The sequence below is a fragment of the Pezoporus occidentalis genome, unplaced genomic scaffold (assembly GCF_034315485.1).
Source record: "Pezoporus occidentalis ecotype Australia unplaced genomic scaffold, CSIRO_AGI_Poc_V1 ctg158, whole genome shotgun sequence".
In the NCBI taxonomy this organism is placed as follows: Eukaryota; Metazoa; Chordata; class Aves; order Psittaciformes; family Psittacidae; genus Pezoporus; species Pezoporus occidentalis.
The window spans coordinates 2,059,746-2,082,412 of NW_026913404.1; the positions used below are offsets into that span (position 1 = coordinate 2,059,746).

At 55.7% G+C, this 22,667-nt stretch overlaps 2 protein-coding genes across 7 annotated transcripts in view; both read left to right on the plus strand.

Moving 5' to 3' along the window:
- Positions 1 to 9,660, plus strand: part of WDR90 (WD repeat domain 90) — a 36,612-nt gene extending 26,952 nt beyond the window's left edge. For 3 of the 5 annotated variants that reach the window (XM_062611923.1, XM_062611925.1, XM_062611924.1), the window contains 11 exons: positions 2,485 to 2,675; positions 3,080 to 3,248; positions 3,562 to 3,673; positions 4,325 to 4,496; positions 5,001 to 5,123; positions 5,326 to 5,506; positions 5,752 to 5,882; positions 6,607 to 6,750; positions 7,964 to 8,083; positions 8,544 to 8,628; positions 9,374 to 9,660. In XM_062611923.1, coding sequence (XP_062467907.1) covers positions 2,485 to 2,675; positions 3,080 to 3,248; positions 3,562 to 3,673; positions 4,325 to 4,496; positions 5,001 to 5,123; positions 5,326 to 5,506; positions 5,752 to 5,882; positions 6,607 to 6,750; positions 7,964 to 8,083; positions 8,544 to 8,628; positions 9,374 to 9,528 — 1,583 coding nt within the window. In that variant the 3' untranslated portion in view covers positions 9,529 to 9,660. Of the gene's footprint in view, positions 1 to 2,484; positions 2,676 to 3,079; positions 3,249 to 3,561; positions 3,674 to 3,829; positions 3,898 to 4,324; positions 4,497 to 5,000; positions 5,124 to 5,325; positions 5,507 to 5,751; positions 5,883 to 6,606; positions 6,751 to 7,963; positions 8,084 to 8,543; positions 8,629 to 9,373 lie in introns of those variants that run through there. The other 2 variants (XM_062611926.1, XM_062611927.1) reach the window with 2 other exon arrangements.
- A 137-nt stretch (positions 9,661 to 9,797) lies between these two features.
- RHOT2 (ras homolog family member T2) lies at positions 9,798 to 21,968 on the plus strand. 2 transcript variants are annotated; one of them, XM_062611913.1, is made up of 19 exons: positions 9,798 to 9,944; positions 10,151 to 10,209; positions 11,092 to 11,173; positions 11,265 to 11,308; positions 12,323 to 12,376; positions 12,730 to 12,782; positions 13,285 to 13,393; positions 14,321 to 14,422; positions 14,818 to 14,916; positions 15,360 to 15,468; positions 15,739 to 15,859; positions 16,674 to 16,758; positions 17,640 to 17,785; positions 17,873 to 17,973; positions 18,046 to 18,176; positions 18,560 to 18,640; positions 18,777 to 18,899; positions 19,003 to 19,205; positions 20,497 to 21,968. In XM_062611913.1, exons 1-19 carry the CDS (start codon positions 9,908 to 9,910, stop codon positions 20,612 to 20,614), a joined length of 1,857 nt encoding a protein of 618 aa, XP_062467897.1. In that variant the 5' UTR covers positions 9,798 to 9,907; the 3' UTR covers positions 20,615 to 21,968. The 2 variants fall into 2 exon arrangements, with proteins under 2 accessions (XP_062467897.1, XP_062467898.1); XM_062611914.1 differs by having other exon boundaries at positions 9,868 to 9,944; positions 10,156 to 10,209.
- The last annotated feature ends 699 nt before the right edge of the window (positions 21,969 to 22,667 follow it).

Genomic DNA, 22,667 nt, shown 5'->3' on the forward strand with positions numbered 1-22,667 from the left:
GATTTGGAGAAGGCTGAGGTTCTGAATGACTTCTTTGCCTCGGTCTTCACTGGCAAAGGCTCTGACCAAACCACCCAAGTCTTGGAAGGCAGATGCAGGGACTGTGAGAATGAAGACCTTGGGCCCACTGTAGGAGAGGAACTGGTTCGAGACCATCTTAAAAATCTGAACGTGCACAAGTCCGTGGGTCCTGATGAGATCCATCCGCGGGTCCTGAAGGAGCTGGCAAATGAAGTTACGAAGCCGCTGGCCATCTTATTTCAGAAATCCTGGCAGTTAGGTGAAGTTCCCGGTGACTGGAAAAAGGGAAATACAACCCCCATTTTCAAGAAGGGGAAAATGGATGACCCGGGGAATTACAGACCAGTCAGTCTCACCTCTGTGCCTGGCAAAATCTTGGAGCAGATTCTCCTGGAAGGCATGCTAAGGCACATGAAAATCAACAAGGTGCTTGGTGACAGCCAGCATGGCTTCACTGAGGGGAAATCCTGCCTGACCAACTTGGTGGCCTTCTATGATGGGGCTACGGAACTGATGGACAGGGGTAGAGCAGTTGATGTCATCTACCTGGACTTGTGTAAAGTGTTTGACACTGTCCCACACGACATCCTTGTCTCTAAATTGGAGGGACATCAATTTGATGGATGGACCACTCGGTGGATAAAGAACTGGCTGGATGGCCACACACAAAGAGTTGTGGTCAATGGCTGGAGACCAGTAACGAGTGGTGTCCCTCAGGGATCGGTGTTGGGACCAGTCTTGTTCAACATCTTTGTCGCTGACATGGGCATTGGGATTGAGTGCGCCCTCAGCAAGTTTGCCGATGACACCAAGCTGTGTGGTTCCGTTGGTAGGCTGGAGGGACGGAATGGCATCCAGAGGGACCTTGACACGCTTGTGAGGTGGGCTGATGCCAACCTCATGAAATTTAACCATGCCAAGTGCAAGGTCCTACACCTGGGTCGGAGCAATCCCAGGCACAGCTACAGGTTGGGCAGAGAAGAGATTCAGAGCAGCCCTGCGGAGAAGGACTTGGGGGTGTTGGTCGATGAGAAAATGAACATGAGCCGGCTTCAGTGTGCGCTTGCAGCCCAGAAAGCCAACTGTATCCTGGGCTGCATCAAAAGGATGATGGAGCTAGGTTTTTTTCAGTGATGTCCAGTGACAGGACAAGGGGCAATGGGTGTAAACTGGAGCATAGGAGGTTCCATGTGAACATCAGGAAAAATTTCTTCACTGTGAGAGTGACAGAGCACTGGAACAGGTTGCCTAGGGGGGTTGTGGAGTCTCCTACATTGGAGATATTCAAGGCCTGCCTGGACAAGTTCCTGTGTGATGTACTCTAGGTTACTCTGCTCTTGCAGGGGGGTTGGACTAGATAATCTTCTGAGGTCCCTTCCAACCCTTGGGATTCTGTGACCAGAAGGTCGAAGGAGGTGATCATGCCCCTCTGCTCTTGTGAGACCTCACCTGGAGTATTGTGTGCAGTTCTGGTGTCCTCAACATAAAAAGGACATGGAACTGTTGGAACAAGTCCAGAGAAGGACCACGAGGGTGATCAGGGGCTGGAGCACCTCCCGTATGAAGACAGGCTGAGGAAGCTGGGGCTGTTCAGCCTGGAGAAGAGAAGGCTGTGTGGAGACCTCATAGCAGCCTTCCAGTATCTGAAGGGTGCCTATAGGGATGGTGGGGAGGGACTCTTCATTAGGGACTGTAGTGATAGGACAAGGGGTAACGGGTTAAAACTTAAACAGGGGAAGTTTAGATTGGATATAAGGAGGAAATTCTTTCCTGTTAGGGTGGTGAGGCACTGGAATGGGTTGCCCAGGGAGGTTGTGAATGCTCCATCCCTGGCAGTGTTCAAGACCAGGCTGGACGAGGCCTTGGGTGATATGATTTAGCATAAGGTGTCCCTGCCCATGGCAGGGGGGTTGGAAATTGATGATCTTAAGGTCCTTTCCAACCCTAATTATTCTATGATTCTATGTTTGCCATCACCAAAGCTGGTGCCTTCTGCCACCCAGATACAGTGGCTTCCATTCAGGTCAGCTCCCATCTCAGCTGTGACCTCAACAGAGGTCTGATTTCCAGATTGTTGTTCTCCTTGAGTGCACAGTACTACTGAAGGGCACACATGTGGTGTGCAGTAGCTCATGAGGATGTAGAAACAGCAGGAAACTTGCTCTTGCCTTGAAATCCTTACTGAGCGCTGGCTGCAGACCCTCTGCTGGGCCAGACTTGCTACAAACTCCACTGTGAAGTGATAGTTATATCTGTCCTCAACTTGGATAAGGACCCATCACACTGTGCAGCTTTTGCTGAGTGTGCAAGGAGCTGTGTCCACTCCTGGGATGGTGTTTGCAGCAGTCATCTCCGAACAACAGGATGAGGGAGTGACACAGCTGATGCAAGAGCACAGTGCATATGCTGTGAGCAGCCTGGGGCTGCAGAATTTCCTCTTACTCTCTTTCATGTTCTACCTAGGGGATTACAGCGATCAAACCATTGCTCTGTGGAACACCTACACTTACGAACTTATGTGGTCGACTTGTATCTCAGAGCCAGTCCATGACGTGGCTTTTAGTCCTTTTTCTCACAGAGAACTGGCCTGCGTGGGGAAGGGAACTGTGATGTTCTGGCTGTTGGAGCAGCAGGGAGCTGATGTCCACCTCAAGGTAAACCCCAGTTTTACCTTCTTTTATAATTTGTGATCACAGAATCATAAAATAGTTTGAGTTGAAAGGGAACTTAAGATCATCCAGTTCCAAACCCCTGCCATGGCTGGAACTAGACCAGGTTGCTCTAAGCCCCGTCCAACCTGGTCTTGAACACTGCCAGAGATGGATCATTTACCACCTCTGACTTCTTTCCCAAGCCCCTCATTGAGTGTGATGTAGGCTCTACCCCCAGAGTCTGTAAGAGCTGATGATTTCTCTTAAGGAGATGATGTTGGCTGGTCATTAGTGGCTTTCAGTTATATTTGAATTATATAATACATGAATTTAGGAGGGGAGGAGGGTTATTTTACCTGATCTAGGTAAGCACCATATTCTCTTTGACATTGTATGTGCTCCTGCAGGTTCATCGTGCCCCTGCCCCAGATGTGCTGGGGCCAGTGGAGCTGACCTCTCTCTGTTATGGTGCTGACACTCTTCTTTATAGTGGGACCAACTCAGGCCAGATCTGTGTGTGGGACACTGAGACTAATTGCTGCTTCATGACATGGGAGGCCGACGAGGGCGAGATCGGTGGGTGCAGGTGCCCTGGGCATTTCTTGGGGCTGTAAGAAGGAAAGAAGCGTTGAGCTTGCAGTCCTCCAGTTTCAGCTGTGCTTGGAAAATGAGTTTGCTGTGTCAGATGCAGGGTGCATGGCGTGGTGATGGCTCTGTGTCCTGGGTTTCCTCAGGGTCCTGGGTTTCCTTGGGGGGTTCACCTCTAGTCTGTAAAAACACTGCCCTGCCCGAATGAATCGGTGGCGTGGCTGTGAGGAACACACAGTGGGTGATGGCTGGGAGCAGTGGATGTTCACAGGTGCCCTTTGTCCCCTCCATGGTCTCCCAGGTGTGCTGGTGTGTCGGCACAACAGGCTGCTGAGTGGCAGCAATGTGAAACGCATCCGCCTGTGGGCAGTGGCTGCTGTGCAGGAGCTGAGGCTGAAAGGTCCCAATGCCAGGTAGGAGGTGGTGGCCCTTGTGCCTGTCTCACCATGCTCTGGAGATGCTCTTCCCCTCATCCAGCCGCTCCCTGGACCTGTCTGAGAGGTGGCTTTTCACGGACAGACATCAGCTCTGCCTGCAACCACGCTGCTCCTGTTGCTCTTCATCCTTAGCTTTTCCTGTCCATGCTGTGACTACTGATGCTTTTTGTCTGGATCTTTTTACTGAACTTTTGCCACAGGTAGCTGAACCCTCTTAATACTGGAAATGGGTGGAGTTTGGCATGCCTGAAGTTTGTGTCAGTGATTTGTAGGAATTCCTGGTGAAATAGGAACTGGTGAAAATACATTGCTTCTGTTTCTTCTCTCACACTGCTGCATCCCCTTTTTTTTTAATTTTCTTTCCTCTTTTTTTTTCTTCCTTCTCTTCCTTCTTTCTCTCTTCCATTTCTTCCCTCTCTTCCATCTCTTCCTTATTCTCTTATCTTCCCTATAAAAGATGGTTGTAGTGCAAATGCAAGAGTAGTCACTGTTAATGTAGAGGAGCCCCTCACTGAACCATTTACCTGCAAACACATGACTAGGCTCACTGGAAAGTTGCATTTAAAGGAGGCAAAGTGTCCATTTCAACATTTGAGCCCGTTCTTCTCGTGTCCTCCTCTCCTCCAGGTCTAACTTGGTCCTGTTAGAACATGAGATCACCCTTGACGGGACGATAGTCAGCGCAGCCTTTGATGACTCTCTGGAAATGGGAATTGTGGGCACCACGGCAGGAACCCTGTGGTACATCAACTGGACGGAGAGCACAAGCATCCAACTGATCAGCGGTCACAAGAACAAGGTTAGAGGTGGTTTGCCCCACAGAGCAGCAAGTGCTGTGTGTGCTGCCCATGCCCTGGGAAGCACGTGTGGGCTGCAGCAGCACTCCCTGCTCTGGCCATTGGAGAGGTCAAGGAGCTGCAGGGCTGATGGGATGGCATGGAGGAGTGTACGGGAACTGTGCACACTGAGGAGTCCAGCCTGAAGAAGTCTGAGCTCATCCATTCTTAGCCCTCAGTGTTCAACAGTCTCAGGCTGGGAGCAGCTGTGGGCCTTTCTGCTGGAGCACAAAGATGCAGTTTGCAATCACTAAGGCTTCATTACTGAGTACTGCAGTTTCTGTTTGCCAGCTGGACATCCATAGTGAATAACATTTGCTTTGCCAAAGCACAAAACCAAATCACCCAACTCTCTTTGTCTTTAGGACTTCTTGGCTGATGTTTCCCATGGGAGAGGTCCTGGAGGGGATGAGAGGGGGAGAGGAGCATCTGTAGATACCTGTTCCCCATCTTGTTTCTTGCTGTAGGTGACTGAAGTGTGCTTCAGTCCTGATGAGACTCACTGTGCAACGTGCGGGGAGGACGGTAGTGTGAGGATCTGGTCTCTGGGCAGCATGGAGCTGGTGGTACAGTTCCAAGTGCTCAACCAGGTAATTGTAGTACATTAAGTTCTTCCTCCTGGCAGAGGGCACAGGAGGAAGGAATCCTTGCTTGGGGTTGCAAGGACTGCTATGTCCTCACGGAGGAGATAAAGCTGGGGAAATACTTGTAGGTGGAGCCTGTAGTGCACTGAACTGCACAGTCCTGCTGTCCTCACTGTGTCATCAGGTCTCTGCCCTGGTTCCTTTGCAGAGCTGCCAGTGCCTGGCCTGGAAGCTTCATCCTGTCGTTGCATGGGGAGCTGAGAGCCAGCACGTAGTGTCAGGGTACAGTGATGGCACCATCCGTGTGTTCAACATTTCCAGGACAGAGCTGGAGCTGAAAATGCAACCCCATGCTGTAGCACTGACCGCGATTGCCTACTCCACAGATGGTGAGGCTGCCTCTCACACAAGTGTGGAACATGGCTTGGTTGCGCCCGGGTTACCCTGACCTCTAAATGCTCTGCACACCATCAACCTGCCCAAAAACATCTCATCATACCCAGCCCTGACTCAGTTGTTCCCAACCTTTCACAGTGTTTTGGGACATTGGTATCCATGATCTCAGACCTTTCTCCTGTGAGCTTTTTCTTCTCCTACGAGAAGTGTCACATTCTTTTTCTCTCTCTACCCACAGGAGAAATGATCTTATCAGGGGGCAAAGATGGGCTCGTGGCTGTCAGCAGCCCTCGCACTGGAATGACCATCCACGTCCTTGCTGACCATGAAGGCTCCCCCATCACTGCTCTGCAGTGCACCATGAAGCAGGTGAGACCTCACCTTTGCCCTGGCCCTGTGCAGCAGCAAGTCCCTGTGGATCACTGCACAGCCATGTCAGTCAGTGAGTCTGCTTCTTTGTCCCTTGCTTTTCCTCTTTGGGCCATCAACCCCTCCAATAGCTTCTGTTCAATTTTTCTGGCTCTGTACTGTTCCTCTTTGCAGCTGGGAAGACTTGGCTGTGCAGCAGTGTGATGGTTTTAGCATCTCCTTTGTCCTCCTCTTTATGGGGAGTCTTCTTCCTTTGTGCAGTGGAAATGACAATAATTTTGCCTAAGTACTTACGCTTTAAAATCATCCACACTGCAAGGCTGGGCTCCCTGGGAATTCTAGACTTGGGAGATCCTCCTCAGTTTGAGGTAAAGGGTGTTGTTAGGGGACACACAGTATCAGCAAGAACTGCCCTATGACATGAGCGGGTTCAGAGGGCATCCCAGGGAAGAGATCCATGTTGCTCAGGCCAGGCACTCTCCCTCCTACAGCAGCCTCTTCTGCTGGGTCTTTCAGCCCAGAGCATGCTGCTGGTTCCTACACCACAGCCTCATTCTCCTGTTGGACTCTAAGAGACTTTAAGCACTGCCCAAATGGAAGTGAATTGATCCCCTGTGGCATAAGGCCTGTGTTCCCACCAGCTCCTGCCCCACACTCACTCTGGTGGCAGCTTCTGGACTAAACTTCAAGCTTAAACTGACAGCACTGTGCTCATCTTCTGCAGTACCGGGACTTTGGGGTGGAAGGAGGTGAGCTCTGGCTGGCCACCAGCTCAGACCGGCGGGTCAGCATCTGGGCCTCCGACTGGCTGAAGGACAAGTGTGAGCTGCTCGACTGGCTCAGCTTCCCTGCTCCTGCCAGTCCCGAGGTGAGTGTTCCACTGCCAGCCTCTGCCTGTTTGTGGCAACAGTTTGGTGGCACAAGTCTCAGAACCAGCAAGCTGGAGAAGGAATGCCTGAAGGCTCTGAGCAGGATGGGGCCAAAGAGAGAGGGTGAACTTCATTAGTCATAGAATGATAAGAGTGGTTTGGAAGGGACCTTAAAGCTCATCCGGTTCCGAGCCCCTGCCATGGGCAGGGACATCTTCCACTAGACCAGGTTGCTCCAAGCCCCATCCAACCTGGCCTTGAACACTGCCAGGGATGGGGCAGCCACAGCTTCTCTGGGCACCCTGTGCCAGTGCCTCAGCACCCTCACAGGGAAGAACTTCTGCCTTATCATTTTAGTCATCTTCGTTAATTCTGCTGCTTGTAGAGTATCTTGGCAATGCACTTTCTTGTCTGTTGAAGAACAGTGGGAACTGGAGCAGTGCCTGACTTCTGGGAAGCACTGACTTTGTAAGCGTGAGGAGACAAAACTGTTCCTGTGCTGTGCAGAACAGAGCACAGGCAGCAGTGAGCACAGCACCCAGGAGAGGCACCTCATTATGAGCATGCTGCCAACTTTGACACTCCCAAAGAGCATGAATACTCAGAGCCAGGAGCCCAAGGACCAGCTCATAGACCAAGTACTCAGCCTTGTTTGTCTGTGATGCTTTGCAGAACCCTTTGGCTCCAACCCAGGTGTGAGACTTAGGTGGCAGAACACTTGCTAGAAAGAGAAGAGGGTGTGTATCAGATGTGGAGATGATCCCTTGTTCCCAAAATGCCGGTTTTCCTCTCCATGAAAGAAGCTCCCCACAGTGAACAGGGAAAGGGATGATCTTGCATCCACTATTAAAGATCTATCTTATGGGCCCTAATTTCTTGTGTTAAACTGATCCATAACCAAATCCCACCTTCAAACCCATGTACCAATAATACCTCGAAGGAAATTCAACCCTCCTGTGTCCCACTCCTACAACAGTAAACAGTTTACTTTGGGTTTTTGTGGCGGTGTGTGGTTGCTCATTGCTTTGCCAGGAACATGGCTGAGATGGCAATGCAAAAGGGAGGAAACAGCCTCCAGCATACTAATTTCATACTGCTCAGACAACACAGCCCCAGGATGGGTGTCCTCATGCTCTCCTTTTAACCCCCACTGTGTTGGGTCAGGCTGGAGAAGCTGGCCTCAGTTTTCTTCCCTTTGGTTCCCCTCACCAGGGTCTGGACACCTTTCCGCCCAGCCTGGCCGCGTTCTGCCCATGGGAACATGGCACCCTGGTCTACGTCGGCTTTGGGAGGCAGAAGGAAGCCTTGTTTTACAGTCTGCACAAGAAACAGGTACTTGTGCCCTGCCAGGGCAGCTCGGGTACTTGTTAGCCACTGCGGGGCCATGGCCACATGGAATGGAGTGCAGTGGGGGGAGAGGCAGCGCTGCCCTGTGTGTAAAACCATGCCTCAAGGTGTGAGGTGGGCCCAGGTGAGCGGCTGCTCAGGGCAACAGCTTTTCATCTCAGAACCTCCAGGGGCCCTGGTCTGGGCAGGCTGCCAGCCCTGCTGCTGCCTTTCCATCCCAGTGGAGGGGAAGGCATTTGCTTTCAGGAGCACCAACACTAAATCTTTGAGTCAAGTCTCCTCTGGGAAGTCAATGCCTTTGGCAGGTTTCCGAACTCTGAGAGGTGTTGTGCATCTGTCAGCCTCCCCTCTGAGAGGAGCCCTTTGCCCTCCTAAGAACCATCACTGCAGCAGCTCTGGTCTCCCGCCTTCTTTCTGAGGTGCTGTTTCTCTTGCTGGAGCATAGGTAGTCATGAAGATCCCCTTGCCATACTTTGCCACATCGCTCAGCCTGTCTCCTGCAGCACGATTCATGGCTGTTGGCTTCGGGGGTGAGTACTGGAGAGTGCTGTGGACTCTGCTACCCAGGCTACCTTTTGGTGGGGAGGGATGTCCCCTTCTTCCTGTGAATGGGGGAAAACAAGTGTCCTCTTTTCTTTAAACAAGCAGCCTGTATCCTCAGAGCTGGGAGCTGTGGTCCTGGGTAGGGTATGCATTGGGCAAGGAGAAAGTTCTGGGCAACTCCTAGGTCAGAAATGAGATGCATGAGCTCAGTCCTGTTTGTCAGTGAGCAGGGTTTGTCACTTGAATGATGACTTGGGGTTAGGAACTGTCTTTATCTGTGGCTGTGTTGAGCTACAGCCCAAGAGGCAGAAGGGACTTGCCCACAGCCAATCTGGGACAGTTGGCACCCTGCTTTCAAGGGTACCTTGCTCCTATAGCTGTTTGTACCTGCCTGAGGAGGCAGCACGTCCATGCTGTGCTGAGCTCCATCCCTGCCCCAGAGCTGTGGGGCACCTGCTGAGCCCAAGACCGGCTGTTTTAGGGGGCTATGAGCTAGCAGAGCTGCACCAGTGTGTTCTGCCATACCCATCACTGCCCTTGGACAGCCTGATACACAGCAGGGAGCTGTGCCATCACACTCTCTCCCTGTTACCAGCCAGTAGTTGCCTACTTGCCTTATGAGGAGCTTGTCCCTGCCCCTCACCGGGCTGTCTGTCAGCTTAGCACTGGGGTGATGGGACCGATGCTGGTCCCAGCGCTCCTGCCCTCGGCTGACCCCTGCTCTCCCCACAGCCCGGCTGCTGCGGCTGCTGCGCTGTCCCGGCGAGGCTCAGGACTACGCCGGCCACGATGACGCCGTCCACCGCTGCTGCTTCGCCCCTTCGGGCCGCCGCCTCCTCACGGCCTCGCACAGCGCCGTCCTGCTCTGGGAGCTCACTGGCGGCTGAGCCGCAGCCCCCGGGCTCGCGGCGCTCCTCCAGGAGCAGGCACGGCCATGTGGTTCCGCGGGCCGGGACCCGGCTCCGCCGCCTCGGCACCAGGCTCTGGGACAGGCCCCAGCTAGGCCCGGACGCCAACGCTCCCCTGGCTGGGTCGGGTGCGCAGTGTGTCTGACGGCTCCATCCGCCGTCACACCCTTTGGTTTTGTTTAATAAAAACACCGAGAGCCGACGGGTTTGGGGTGCTGCGCGACGCGCTCCGCCCGCCCGCCCGGGGGCGCCGCTCCCTGTCCTGCGCCGCTCTGTGCCGCCGCTCGCTGGTGCGGCAGGAAGCGGAAGGTTGTGGTGGGGAGGGGGCGGCCCCGGTAGCGGCGGCGGCGGTGCCGACATGAAGCGGGACGTGAGGATCCTGCTGCTGGGGGACGGTGAGCCCCAGGGTGCGGGAGGGCGGCTGCGGCCGGCCCCGGGAGCAGGGTTCTGCCTGCCCCGAGTCTGGCGGCTCCGGCGTCCTCCCTCTCTCCCTGTGGCTGCCTCCAAGCGGGCCGGGCTGCGTCGTCCTCCGCCCTTGGCTTCCCGCTGGGAGAGGGCCCCGCGGCCGGGCCGGTGCCAGCGTGCTGCCTTTCTCTCCTAGCCCAGGTGGGGAAGACGTCCCTGATCATGGCCCTGGTGGGAGAGGAGTTCCCGGAAGAGGTGAGCGGCAGCGGCGGGACGCTGTGTCCCGGGAGGCGGCCGTGGGGCTGCGGCGGGTGAGCGGGGGGCTTCCGCCGGAATGGTGCTGTCTCCGGTCTGCACTCTAATCCCTGCCCTGCGGAGGAGTGTAGGGACCTGGCAGGCCTCGCTCCCTGCTGCTGGGGTCTGTGTGGCACAGTGGACCATTGGGCACAGCCTTGCCACACAGAGTGGAGCCATTTGTTCCCCAGCTCTGGCCTTTCCCTGGTGGCACCAGCACAAAGCCTTTAGAAGGGGTTTGCACCACGTTCCCTATCCTGTGCCCATCTGGAGACAGGCTTGGTGCTTTGAGCTGGGCCACCTGTGAGGAGCAGCACCCAGCTGGCCCCATGGAGCCTCCACATGGGTAGCTTGCTGTCCCATCATGGTGTGGGTAGGAAAATGGGATCGTTCTGGCCAGGCGTGTTTGTCCTGTGCTGTCAGGTGGCTTCCCCGCTGCCCACGAGCAGATGGTGCCCTCTGCAACGTTTCTGCTGGGAAAACATCAGCTCTGGGGGCTTGGGGGAGGACTGGCCCTGAGCACCTTCCTGTGCTCTCATGGCAGAGCCTGGACAATCAGATTAGAGCTTCTCCCAGCTGCCAGGAGGTCTGTCTGGAGAGCTGGGGGAGTGCTGAGGGCTTATCTGGGGCAGCAGCACTGGAGAGGCAGCTTCCCCAGCTTCCTGCAGCAAGCTGTGGTGGCAGCTGCAGCCCAGGGAGTCAGGAAAGAAGCCTTCCCTGGTGTGGAGCTCATCTCATCCCAGCATCGAGGGAGCTGGGGAGCAGTGACACTGGGCTCTGAAGTCCCTTGTTGTCATTCCTCTCGTCTGTGTTGGGCTGGAGTGGAGGCTGTTGGCTTTGCAGGTGCCACCTCGTGCCGAGGAGATCACGATCCCGGCTGATGTCACCCCAGAGAAGGTCCCCACACACATAGTGGACTACTCAGGTATGGCCTGTGTCCCCTCCCTTCTCCACTCCCTGCCTGGCTGAGGGGAGCAGGAAGGGGTCCAGTTGATGATGGGCTCTTCTCCTTTCAGAGTCCGAACAGACGGAGGATGAGCTGCAGGAGGAGATCTCTAAGGTGAGCAGGGCTGGACAGGGGTGTTGCAGGACTGCTCACTCTCCCTCTTAGCCAACCAGAGACACACAGATTAATGCTATGGGTTTGTTTAATCCTTCCCTGTATGTAATCTAGTGTGTGGCTTGTCCCAGCCCTCTGGGGGTTCTCTGGAAAGAGAGCAGCAGGGGGCAGCCCACCAGGAGGTAGAAGAGGCTGGTGAGCAGAGGACATGCTCTCAGCCTCAGGATGTTCCCCGTGGACTCAGAAGAGGGAAGAAGTAGTTGCTGAGCTTGGATGAGCCTCTCCTGCTCCCTTCATTAGGTCCTTATGGTTGCCTGGTGAAGCAGTCGCCCAGAGGAATTGGTTTGGGAGCTGGAGCCCTGGGGAGTGCTGGGCAGGGAGGAATGAGGACTCCCATGTGTTTGGGAGCAGCCATGGAGCCATTTGGCTGGCTGGGGTGGGCCCAGCTGGTCTTCCCTGCCCTGGGATTAACCCTGGCTCTGCAGAGGGGAGGACCTCTTGATTATGAATAATAAAACTGCCTCTCTTCTGCATGTCTCACATGCACAGAGCTATTTAATATTTCTATCCACAGGAGTCTTGTTTCCTCTACACAGGCTTAGAACGGCTCGGGAAATCCTGCCTAAACCCTTGTGTGTCCTCAGGATTAGCACTGAACTCTCTCCTGAAAGGGCCAGTGATCCCTCCTGTCTGCTTCAAACACAGAGCTGGGGTCAATGCTGCATGCATGGGGTCAGGAGGGGAGGGGGGCAGCAGCCCCTGGACCAGCTTAGCCGCTGAGGGGTGGGAGCAGGGAACCAGGGCTCAGGCCTGCAGGCAGATGTGCTCAAGGGGTGCCTGGAACAGAAGAGCTGGTCTGTGCTCTGAGCACCCCCTTGTAGAGCTTGTGTTGATGGCGGGTGACTGTTGGTGCATGTACTTGCTGGGTTTTAGTGCAAGGGCTGTGCCATGGGCTCAGGCAGCCTCACTACTGCAGTGACCCTCGCTCACCACCCTCTGCTGCTTCTCTTGTAGGCCAACGTGGTCTGCGTGGTGTATGATGTCACCAAGGAGGCCACAATTGAGAAGGTAAGGGGGGGTGCCACCAGAGTCCTGAGCAACAGTACCAGAGGGAAAGGGGTTTCCAGTTCTGGGTCCTGGCTTTTTGCTGTGGGTGGATGTTGGTGCCCCACAGCCTTGTGGAGGGGGTTTGGGGTTTTGAGACCCCTGTAAGCAGAGGCAGGCTGAGCACAGCCTAAGTGTGCTCCCATGCTGGCTGTTGTCCTCATGTGCTGTGGGACAAGGCTTGCTGGATCCTTGTGCTGCCATCCAGCATCCCTGGGGCAGCTGAGCCTGCTGGTGCAGGGGAGTGCTGGGAGCAGATGGCTGCAGGGATGTGCTGGGGCTGCACTGACAGGCTTTTCCCTGTGCTCACCTTCCAGATTCGCACAAAGTGGATCCCCATGGTAAATGGGGGAGCTGAAAAGGGCGCCAGGTAATGTGTCTTGTGTGGTCTATGTGTGCAGATCTGGGGGGTTACGGAGGCTGAGTGGTGCCCGCCACCCTCACCTCCTTCTGTGGTTACAGAGATCAGACCAGCTCTGTGGCTTGTGACATGACCACTTGTAGCTGAAGAATACAGGGGCTTTTCTCCTTCATGGATCTAGCTGAGGGCTCCAGGAGAGGGTTCCTTCCCCTCCTTGATCTCTTCTAAGCCAGGCAGGGAGAGGAGCCTGCAAAGAGAGACACAGATGCCTTAGTCTGTGTGTGGATTGCTTAGGCAGAAGGCTGCTGTGCTGGATTAAAAGCTCCTGAGCATATTGTTGCTCAGTGAAAGCGTAAGCAGGATCAGGCAGCCTGTTCTCCAGATGGATGCTCCCAGCTGCTCTAGACGTTGCAGAGGAGGGGGGGTTGCTCCCAGCCTGCTACCCGCGAGCACATGTGACTGGGGCAGCACTGGCCTCACTCGTGTTCTCTGACATTCCATCTCTTCCCAGGATCCCCATTATTTTAGTGGGAAACAAGTCTGACTTGCAGATGGGGAGCTCCATGGACGTCATCCTGCCCATCATGAACCAGTTTTCAGAGATCGAGACCTGCGTGGAGGTAAGGGAAGTCCAGAGCCTTCCTGAGGGGTAGCAGCATTTATCTGGTGTGAGTCAGGGAGCCTTTGTGCTTGTGGAGATGATGTTGAGGCCTCCAATACAAGAGGGACATGGTGCTGTTGGAGTGAGTCCAGAGGAGGACATGGAGATGCTGTGAGGGCTGGAGCAGCTCTGCTCTGGAGCCAGGCTGAGAGAGCTGGGCTGGTTCAGCCTGAAGAAGAGAAGGCTCCTTAAGGGGAGGCAGTTTCTGGTGCCTACAGGGCCTACAAGAAAGCTGGAGAGGGGCTTTGGACAAGGGCCTGTAGGGACAGGACAATGGGGAATGGCTTTAACCTGACAGAGGGGAGACTGAAATGAGCTCTTAGGCAGAAGTTCTTCCCTATGAGGGTGCTGAGGCGCAGGCACAGGGTGCCCAGAGAAGCTGTGGCTGCCCCATCCCTGGCAGTGTTCAAGGGCAGGTTGGACAGGGCTTGGAGCAGCCTGGTCTGGTGGAAGTTGTCCCTGCCCGTGGCAGGGGGTTGGAACTGGATGAGCTTTAAGGTCCCTTCCCACCCAAACCAGTCTGGGATTCTATGAACTGCCTTGATAACCCTGCACTGCAGAAGTCACTGTCTGGATCTTGAGGGCCTGTGCTTTAGGCATTCTGTCCTTTGTCTTCCTTGCAGGGGGTGGCTGTCAGTGTCTGCCCACTCTGGCTCTTGCTGTAACTGATGTTGGAGCTATACACAGCCACTGCTGGCATTGGGGCTGTGGAACAGGCACAGCAAAGCCACAGCACAAGCAGGTTTCCCTCTTGTGAGCAGACATTGCTCTGTGCTTTGGTGCACAGTCTGTCTGGTTCAGGGAGCTTGTGTCCTCCCTCTGCTCTGTGTCACCAGCCCATTGCCTGCCCGCACTTACAGGGCTGTCTCTTCCTTTGAATCCTCAGTGCTCTGCCAAGAACCTTAAGAACATTTCTGAGCTCTTCTACTATGCCCAGAAAGCTGTGCTGCACCCCACTGCCCCCCTCTATGACCCAGAGGAGAAGCAGGTAAGGTCTGCTCAAAGCCCCTTGGAGGACCTCCTTCCCATCACAGTGCCCTGGCCCGGGGCTGTGTTGTTTTTTTCGCCTGGAGTGTTTGGGCCAATGCAGCTAAACTGAGGGGAAAGCAGCCATCTCCTGTGCTCAGCACAGCCAGCTGAATATGGCCAGGCCAGTGAGAAGCCAGGAGCATGTTGGGGTAGAAGCCATTGTGCTCCAGGCCATGTTAGCCATGGTGGGAAAGGTCCAGGAGAAGACTCCCCCTGGAGCTGTGATACTGGCATAGCTGGACTGTGCTCCTAGCCAGCACAGGAAGGCAACCCCTCTGCACACGGGGTTTCAGGAGGCAGAGCCAGGCTGATGGTGTTGCCTTGTTTTTTGTCACCATGGTTGGTCCCTTGCAGCTGAAACCTGCATGTGCACGAGCACTGACACGGATTTTCAACCTCTCGGACCAGGATAACAACCAGATCCTTAGTGATGATGAACTCAACTACTTCCAGGTAGGGCTGGCTGCAGAGCTGAGATGATTCCCCAGCCCCTCATGGAAAGCCCTAGTGTCCCCTTTCCATCCAACACCAGGCAGAAAGGCAGACACAGCTGTCCTATTTGCATCCAGTACTTCTGTTGGCCAGCTGTAGCTAAAGCGCCTTAAGGTACATCTTGGAGCAGATGGGGATCCACAGGTCCTCCATCTTTGCTAAGCTTGGGCTGAATTTGCTCTGCAGTGGGGAGAGCAGGAGGCACTGGAGCTGTTGAGAGTCATGTATTACTGGGATTCTGAAGAGCAGGGGTTTGGTGAAGGTCCAAGGCAGGAATCCCTGGTCTGGGTGGATTTTCTCTCCTAGAAACTCCCATTCCCTTGCCAGGGGAGATAGTGGTGAGACAGAGGCTTAGGCTGTCTGAGTGCTTTGCTGACAATGACCTTCTTTCTCCTGGGAGGCAGAAATCCTGTTTTGGAAACCCATTGGCTCCCCAGGCCCTGGAGGATGTGAAGGTGGTTGTGTGTAAGAACACCACAGACGGGGTGCAGGACAACGGCCTGACCTTGAACGGTAACAGCACAGGAGCTCTGTGCCTTATCCCAGCAAGAGATGGGGACCCCCCTCCTTCACCACATTGTGAGGGGCCCTGACATTGGTCTGAGCCTCCCAGCTCTCATTCCAAGCATAGTTAGTCCCTCTTGTCAAAGCCAGTTGGAGCCTGCTCTGGCTACTAGAGCTCTCTGTCCAGCAGCCTATTTTCCTAGGGGAAGCATGGTCCCAAGGAGTGGATCCCTGAGGCTGAGCCCCCACTGTGTCTGAGCCACCTGATCTCTCCTGCAGGCTTCCTCTTCCTCAACACGCTCTTCATTCAGAGGGGCCGGCACGAGACCACATGGACCATCCTCCGCCGCTTTGGGTACGACGATGAGCTGGAGCTGACAGATGACTACCTGTACCCACAGTGCGTATCCTGCCTGGGGTGGGGTGGCCAGGGTGTGACACCCCCGTGGTGCACAGCTTGAGCTCCCCAGCTCCTTTGCTGGCTCCTGCCCACACCCTGCTGCGTTCCTCAGCTGAGGCTGAATCCACACCCATAGCTCATGGTCAGGTTCATGCTCCTACATCTTCCTCTGTGGGCAGGAGCTGACCAATGTGGGGTTGGCAATGAATATAATGGGCCTTGGAGCTGCTGGCTGTGCTGCTGGCTCTGATGTAGGCAGGCAGGGAGCTGGGGAATGGAGGCCTATCCCTGACTTCACATTAGCAAGGGGTTTTTGAAGACTGCTCCATCTCTGCCTGAGCTCAGGCAGAACGGCTCTGTCAGGAGCAGTGAGCTGTCAGCATAGCCCTCCCGGCTGATTCTGCAGCTGCTGCCTCTTCTCTGCTCCCTGCCACTCTGGAGGTGGTGATCCAGCAGTAATGAAAGGGTTTGGCTTGTGAGCTGCCTTGTCTGCTCCCCAGACAGCAGGCTGTGCAAGGAGGCAACAGGGTGCGTGCTGGTGGAAAGCACCTTGGGGGGAGTGCTGTGCCCTGCTGAAGCCTTGGGTGTGAGGCTCCACATCTCCCTGGCTGCTTGGGATGTGCTGAGGAGAGGCCACTGTGCACCCTTGAGGGCTTCTTCCCAAAACAAAGGGCTGTGGCAAGTAGCGGCCAGGCCTGGAGACAACTACTGGTCTTGAGCAGGGAGGGAGTGGGGAGCTCTGGCTTGGCTGCAGACTTGCTCAAACTCTGCCCTTGGTTCAGAGCTCACGGAGGGTCACTTGGGTCTCCTCCAGGTTCCGGCTGCCCCCTGGCTGCTCCACGGAGCTCAACCACTTGGGCTACCAGTTCCTCCAGCGGCTGTTCGAGAAGCATGACAAGGTGGGCAGAGTGTGCTGGAGCTGCCTGGGAGGGGGTGCTCTGCTGGGCCTGCACGTAGCTCTCCTCTGCTCCAGGGAGCAGATGTAGCCTCAGTTGAAGGGCTTCCCTCTGCCACAACACTCCCTTCAAAGCTGCTTGCCCAGGCTTTGGGAGCAGGAAGTGGTCACAGCAAGTCTGATGGCATGTCAAGGGGTTGTGGTTGTGACCCTTGACCAAAGGACAGCCAGTAAAGTTTGTCTCTTCAGGGGCTGGGTCCAAGTTAACAAACTGGTGCCTGGCTGCAGCATGAAGGGAGGCAGGGAAGCAGGCAGAGCTGCTGGCCTGCAGCCACAGACCAAGCACAAGCATTCACACAGCTGCCAACCCTATTGAGGGGGTGCCAGGCTGGAGAGGGAGAGAAAGCAACTAATCTGTGCCATGCTCTGGTTCTTTGGAGAGAGGGAGAAGGGAATGTGCTGGATCTGCTGTGCACCTGCACACAGTACTCAGATGTTGATGTGCACTGGGATACAGCAGCTCTGTGGCCACAGGGAATTGGAGCACTGAGCTGATGCATGTCCAAGTGTGCCCAATGCTGCAGATCCTGTGCTGGTGGCCACACGCAGACCTTGGGTGCTACCCTGCAGTGTTCAGGACCAGGCTGGACCAGTGCAGGCTGCTGTGGGGTGGCTGGCCCTGGGGAAGCCAGGAACAGCAGCTCAGGGCCGTGGGATTAATTTCTGTTATTGGAAGCATCCCTGTGTCATTACATAGCGGCGAGCAAGGTGGCTTGTGTCCTGGTGATGCTCTCTGGACCCTGTCAGTGCTTGGTGTGGCTGCAGACAGCTGCTGCCACTGCACGGGCCATGTCCTCAGCTGCTGACTCCTCTTTTTCTCTCCAGGACCAGGATGGAGCCCTCTCACCCACAGAGCTGCAGAACTTCTTCAGCGTCTTCCCCTGCATGCCCTGGGGTCCTGAGCTCTACAATACGGTATGCACCACTGATAAAGGCCTGCTTTCCCTGCATGGATTCCTCTGCCAGTGGACGTAAGCTCAGTCCCTCTCCCTGCCTGTACTCACATCTCTTAGCCCTTGCTGATCCTGTTGGCTTCCTGGTGTGCTCCATCTCTGCAGGCTCATGGCTTACCTGGACGTGCGGCACTGCCTGGCGTGCCTGGGCTACCTGGGCTACCCTATCCTCTCGGAGCAGGACTCCCAGACACAGGCCCTCACGGGTACAGCCATGCCCTCCCCTCCTGTCACGGCTCAGGTTCCTGCTCTCACTCACCCAAGCTCTTTCCTGCCAGTGACCCGGGAGAAGAGGATTGACCTGGAGAAAGGCCAGACCCAGAGAAACGTCTTCCTCTGCAAGGTGCTGGGAGCCAGGGGAGCAGGCAAGTCTGCCTTCCTGCAGGCCTTCCTCGGCAGGAGCCTGGTGGTGAGTACTGCTCCCCTTTTGGGAGGGGAGGCCCGGCGGAGAGCCCTGAGGCCCTTGAGCTGGCCAGATCCCAGCAAAGGGCTTCACACCCTGCTCCATGCTGGTTGCTGTGGCTCTTGAATCCTTAACTTTGGCAGTGGGCCCATCCCCTCTGCTTGTCCTAAGGGGCTGGAGGGGCTGTGCCTTTTCCAGGCAGCTGCACCTCCCATGTCTGGGCAAGGTGATGCTGGCTTGTCCTGCATTACAAACAGCCCCGTGTCTCATGCCAGGCACTGGCTGGCCTTCCAGTGGCTGTTACACCATGGGGACCTGGGGCAGTGTGAAATATTCTCCCTTCCTCAAGCTCTTGCTGCCAGCCCTCTGAGATGGTGTTTTCATGGCAGGCTCAGAAGGAGAACCCAGGAGAGCCATCCCTCTATGCCATCAACACAGTGCAGGTCAACGGCCAGGAGAAGTATCTTATAGTAAGTCAGGGAGAGGAGGGAAGGGCTGCTGTGCCTCTCTGGCAGCAGGGCTGGCATAGTGCCTGGTGCTGGTGTTGGAAGTGGCCCATCCTGGTGATGCGGTGCTGTGCCACATGGCCTTTCCCTCCCACTCCAGCTATATGAGGTGAGCACCAACACGACGTTCGTGAAGCCATCAGACACAGCCTGTGATGTCGCCTGCTTCATCTATGACCTGAGCGAGCCCAGGTCCTTCAGCTACTGTGCCAGTATTTATAAGGTAGGCGCAGGGGCCCTAGGGGCTTTCAGCCTCTGTGTAGCAGCCCCACATCTCCCAGGCTTGGTGGCTTACCCCTTGCTGGAACTTCTCCTTGTCTCTGCAGCAGCACTACATGGACAGCCAGATCCCCTGTGTCTTTGTGGCCTCCAAGACAGACCTGCCAGAAGCGAGTCACCAGCCCGGCCTCTCCCCCGCTGAGTTCTGCTACAAGCACTGCCTCCCACCACCCTTCCTCTTCACCTGCCACAGCCAGGGGCCCCCCAGCAGCGCTGTGTACACCAAGCTGGCAACCGCCGCCACCTTCCCGTTAGTATCCTTCCCATGGAGGGTGCTCCTGTGGGGGGAGCAGAGCTTGTGGGGCCAGGAGGGGCTGTGTCCAAACCCTGCCTCTGCCACAATGCCTTGGGTTTGGTTTTTCTGCAAGCTTCTGGTGTCATCTGCTCATACAAGTAATCAAAACCAAAAGGGCACTTTATTCCCTGCTTGGAGTGGGTGGCAGCTTTCTTCTGTCTTGTGTGTGTCTCTGGCAGATTTATTAGATAGATCCTGCCATGGAGGTTTTCTTTCTGAAGCCTGAGATAAAACTGCTGAAGGGGAGCAGCCAGCCTGGTTTGCCAAGGCCCACAGAGGGGGGTGGCAGCTATTTTCTCCCGATGAGGTGGATCAGACTGAAAAAAGAGGTCAGCAAAGCAAGACCTCTGTTCACACAGCCTCCCTTTGGGAAGGAACAGCACCTGAAAGGGGCTGGATAACAGGGCAGGACACGGCCAGGGACATTTGGGAAGGAGAAGGTGTGTGTGTGGCATCACCCTGCTTGAGGAGCAGAGGAGGGGGCTGACGGTCAGCTCAACACCGTGGGTAGAGCCCTCCCAGGGAGAGTGTGTGGGTGCCTTGGAAGCCAGGCTGGGATTACCAGTGAGTGGTTTTCCCTCCAGCTGCTTTTCAATAAACAACTTTATTTTTAGAGCTGACACTTCTTTTTATTTTTTTCCCCCTCTGCAGTATTAAAATTTAAATATTCTTAATATATCTTAGGGTATGTGGGATAAATAAATAACAGTGTAATGGAGGGCCAGGGATTGGCTTTTCCCCCTCAATTTAGTGGGGAATGAATAATGGATATCTCTTTCCTCCTCGGAGAGGAGCAGGTTGATGCTGGACAGCACATGTTTAGGAGGGGAATGTGTACACTGGGCATGATGGAGCCTTTTCTCCCTCCCTGCCCTTCGGTTGGTCTCTGCGTGCATCCGCTCCTGGGTCTGTGTGCACTTGGAGTTGGGAAAGCAGCTTGACCTAGAAAGGCAGCTCCTGCCTCATACCCATTATTAGGGGTTGCTGTGCTATTTCCAGGATGGATAGAGCCACATCTGTCTCACCAGAGGGTTGATGATGATGCTGGGCTCTCCAGTGTGGCAGGGGAGGCTCTCGGTGCTTTCTGTCCCTGTCACCAGCCTGGAGCTCGCTGTGGTTGCTCTCTGTCCTTCCCGGGACACCCCAACCTCACTGCATGGGGTGGAAGCACTCCGGGCTGTAGGGGATCTTGCTGTTGGACAGTGTTGCTGTGCACCTTCTCACCAGCCTCTCTCTTTCTTTGCAGTCACTTGAACGCCGTGGAGCTGGGAGCCGCATCCTTCTGGCTGCGGGTGGCGCTGGGGGCTGCAATGACAGCACTGGTGGGGTTCACACTCTACCGGGTTTTGGGCAAGAACAAATGAGGCCCCTGCAGCCCGTCCTAATGTGACACCAGCCTCCCCCTCCCCAGCACTGCCCCGAGGGGCCCTGCCTCAAGCTGGTTCCTGGTAGGAAATGCTCCTTTTCGCCCGGCCTGGATTGCAGGACCAGTAAAACCAGAGCTCCCGGCACCAGCAGAATCGATCCCCCAGCACCGGCCACCCTGACCCTGCCATCCTCATGGCCTCTGCCCAGCTGTTGTGCCGGGGCCAGGCAGCTCTGCCGGGGCTCTGCCTTGCTGACACAGGAGGGATCAGCCTCATCTTTTATTCTGTTAATATTTTTTAACGTTTTTAAGCTCAAACGTCAGTGTTTCAGTGTCTGGGGGGCCGGGCACATCCCTTCCCAGGGGGCTGGGGTGGTGCTCTCATTCTTGGGGGCAGCACTCCCAAAGCACTTCCAGCAGCAGCAGAGCCATACATTGGGCTCGTGGGTTCAGCCCCCGGGGTCACACCACTGTCCCCTGTCTCTGTGTCCCTCAGCCAGCCCTGGGAAAGGCAGACCCCCTGTGTTTTGGGGTTGGGATGCTGTGGCTGCAGCTCTTGCTGCAAGGGGAGGGAGTGAGCTCCAGGACTGTCCCAGGCTCCTTCTGTCTCTTGTTCCAGCACAAAACCACTCCGAGTCCTGCAGTGCACCAGGCTGCCAGCACCTCTGCCCTCCATGAGGGCCTGGCACGTGTCAGGACTCATCCTGCTGGCCCCATCGTGGGCCTCTGGGCCTGCTGCGGCTGTCCCCAAGCACAAAGCTCTGGGTGTTGCATCTCCTGGTGCAACTGGAAGCTGTTTTCTCCACTGTCCTTTGCCCTCACCGGTGTTAACGCTGTCACTTCAGCTCAGTGCAGATCTGGGGCCGGGGTCCAATAGCATCCCCATCTCCATGTCCCAAAGAGCGAGGCCAGCCCCTGTGCTCTCCTCAGCATCCCTGGGCTTCCAGCCTCCTGCAGGGAGTCTGGGTCAGCTCCTGCCTGCATGACCCCAGCTGCTGGACTGTGAGCACACTCAGGCCAGGTTTTGTAGCCAGCAGCTGCTGGGACAGCACCAAGGTCACTGCGAGAGCTGCTTTTTGCTGTTCTGTCTATTGAAACTCCTTGTCGGGGCCTGGAGCCAGCAAGGCAGGCATCTTCCCACTGCTGCCCATCCCAGCGCTGGCTGGAGCTGCTCTGCCATCGGGCTCTTGTTGCTGGCCTGGAGTTCCCATATCCCTTCCTCGTGTGTAGCTGTTGGGCAGGCCTGTGTCCTGTGCTCTGACCCTGCTCCCAGCACTGGTCTGTGCCTGGCAAAGCCACACTTTTAGGTTTGTTCTCTACAGCGGAATAAATTTTTACACACCTTCCCCTTGCACAGCATGTCCTATGTGTCCTGGGGGGCAGGATGGAACCGGGGTGGGAGCAAGGACACCCCAAGGGGTGAGCTTTGGGGTTTGCTCCTGTTTGGAGCAGTTCCAGGGATTTAAGACAGGCTGAAGCCTGGCCTGTGGGAGACAAGGCTATGTGTGTGTGTCCCAGGGGTGGGAGCCAGGGCAAAGATGGGGAGCAGCACTGCTGTGGGGGACAGAGGAGGCGATGCCAAGGTGGATGGGACACGTGGTGCTCCCTGGTGAGTCCAAACCAGGCCTGGCCCCACGGGAGCAGCAGGTCCATGGTGTTATTAATAGTGCCTATGTACTGGGTCTGTGCATGATCCGTAAGGAAGGAGCCTGGGAACTGACCCCCTGCTTGGCATTCTTGCTTGCACAGGGAAGCCCCATGGCAGGCAGGGCTATGAGGTACTGAGCTCCCTGCTTGCAGTGGGGATGAGCTGTGGACCACGGGTGGCCATACTGGGATACTGGTACCCATATTGGAAGGGTGGTACCTGTGCCGGAATACTGGTACCTGTACTGGGATGCAGGTGCCAGGTGCCATACCAGGATATGTATTTGTGTAGCAGGATGTGGGTGATGTACTGGGATGCAGAAACATGTACCAAGATACAGGTACTATACCGGGGTGTGGGTACCCGTTCTGGGATGCAGGTATTGTACCAGGATGTGGGACTG